The sequence below is a fragment of the Aethalodelphis obliquidens genome, unplaced genomic scaffold (assembly GCF_003676395.1).
Source record: "Aethalodelphis obliquidens isolate GAN/ISIS:26980383/991018 unplaced genomic scaffold, ASM367639v1 scaffold57, whole genome shotgun sequence".
Taxonomy (NCBI): domain Eukaryota; kingdom Metazoa; phylum Chordata; class Mammalia; order Artiodactyla; family Delphinidae; genus Aethalodelphis; species Aethalodelphis obliquidens.
The window spans coordinates 9,770,704-9,772,714 of NW_020838001.1; the positions used below are offsets into that span (position 1 = coordinate 9,770,704).

The 2,011-nt window shown below is 56.8% G+C and overlaps 1 protein-coding gene across 1 annotated transcript; it reads left to right on the forward strand.

The window, feature by feature from the left end:
• The first annotated feature begins 435 nt into the window (after positions 1 to 435).
• LOC113609577 (serine/threonine-protein kinase pim-1-like) lies at positions 436 to 1,705 on the forward strand. The gene is given in 1 exon segment (XM_027086970.1): positions 436 to 1,705. A coding segment is annotated over 1 exon segment (945 nt). The 5' UTR covers positions 436 to 574; the 3' UTR covers positions 1,520 to 1,705.
• The last annotated feature ends 306 nt before the right edge of the window (positions 1,706 to 2,011 follow it).

A 2,011-nucleotide genomic window follows, 5' to 3' on the forward strand; every position in this document is an offset into this window, starting at 1 on the left:
ACAGAGCTAATAACGGTAGAGCCAGACTTCAAGCTGAAGCAGTCTGGCTGTCAAGTCCATGCTTCTCGCCTTTGCATTATACCATGTCTCTAATGGATGGTTGCATGGGCAGATAGATAGTATGATTTTGGTTCACTGAATTAATATTTTAAAATAGCAAGGGGTGCTCAAATACACAAAGAGAATTCCAGACACCAGTGACCGGGTATGTATTGATCTGATGATTGATGGTCTTCATGACATTCACTCAAAGAACGATACAGCCTCTCATCCTGAGCCTTTTCTTTTTACACAAAGAAAAATATTAAGGGGACTTCCCTAGTGGCACAGTGGATAAGACTCGACGCTCCCAATGCAGGGGGCCTGGGTTCAATCCCTGGTCAGGGAGCTGGATCCCACACGCGTGCCACAACTAGGCATTCACGTGCCGCAACTAAGGAGCCCACCTGTTGCAACGAAGACCCAGCACAGCTTCAGCCCCAGCCGTAGGCACAGCCACCGGCACAACCCCAGCCCCAGCTCCTGCTGCAGCTCCTCCAGACTCCGTCCCTACACCGACGTCCTGGAGGTTGGGATGCTCTTGTCCAAATCCAACTGTCTTGCCTGCCTGCATGCCGCGCCCTGCAACAACCTGCACGCCACCAAGCTGGCGCCCGGCAAGGAGAAGGAGCCCCTGGAGTCACAGTGCCAGGTGGGCCCGCTCCTGGGCAGCGGCGGCTTTGGCTCCGTCTACTCCGGCATCCATGTCACCGACCACTTGCCAGTGGCCATCAAGCACGTGGAGAAGGACTGTATTTCAGGCTGGGGAGAGCTGCCTGATGGCACCCGAGTGCCCATGGAAGTGGTTCTGCTGAAGAAGGTGAGCTCGGGCTTCCCCGGCGTCATCAGGCTCCTGGGCTGGTTCGAGAGACCCAGCAGTTTCGCCCTGGTCCTGGACAGGCCCGAGCCAGCAGCGCAAGAACGCTTCGACTTAATCACGGAAATGGGGGCCCTGCAGGCGGAGCTGGCCCACAGCTGCTTCTGGCAGGTGCTGCAGGCCGTGCGGCACTGCCGCAGCTGCGGGGCGCTTCACCGCGACGGCAAGGATGAGAACACCCTTATCGACCTCAGTCGCGGTGAGCTCAAACTCATCGACTTCAGGTCGGGGGCGCTGCTCGAGGACACCGTCTACACGGACTTCGATGGGACCCGAGCATATAGTCCTCCAGAGTGGATCCACTACCATCGCTACCATGGCAAGTCAGCAGCCGTCTGGTCTCTGGGGATCCTGCTGTAGGATATGGTCTGTGGAGATATTCCCTTTGAGCACGACGAGGAGACCATCAGGGGCCAAGTTTTCTTCAGGCAGAGGGTCTCTTCAGCGTGTCAACATCTCATTAGATGGTGCTTGGCCCTGAGACCATCAGATCGGCCATCCTTCAAAGAAATCCAGAACCATCCATGGATGCAAGATGTCCTCCTGCCCCAGGAAACTGCTGAGATCCATCTCCACAGCCTGTTGCCAAGGCCCAGCAGATAGCTTCTGGGCAGGTTCTCCCTTCTCTGTCAGATGCTTAAGGGAGGGGAAGTGTGTGTTTCTAGCTTCCCAAGTACCAGTGACACTTCTCTCCAAGTAGGACAGTGCTTGATACAGGAACAACATTTACAACTCATTCCAGACCCCAGGCCCTGGAGGCCACCTCCCAAAGAGAGGAGGAGACTCCACTCCAGCCGTCCTAGGCCTCAGCTCCTCCCATAGAAGCTCTGCTTCTTATCGGTGTCCAGCATTGCTGGACTTTGCAAAATCCCAGGGGTGGGGGTGGGGGGTGGGGGGTGGGAGTGGGTCAGAATCCAGCCATGGAACTCTTCCCTTCCTCAGGAGTTCTGCTGAGGGCTTCCCTGGTGGCACAGTGGTTAAGAATCCACCTGCCAAGGCAGGGGACACGGGTTCGAGCCCTGGTCCGGGAATCCCACATGCCACAGAGCAACTAAGCCCGTGCGCCACAACTGCCGAGGCTGCGCTCTAGAGCCC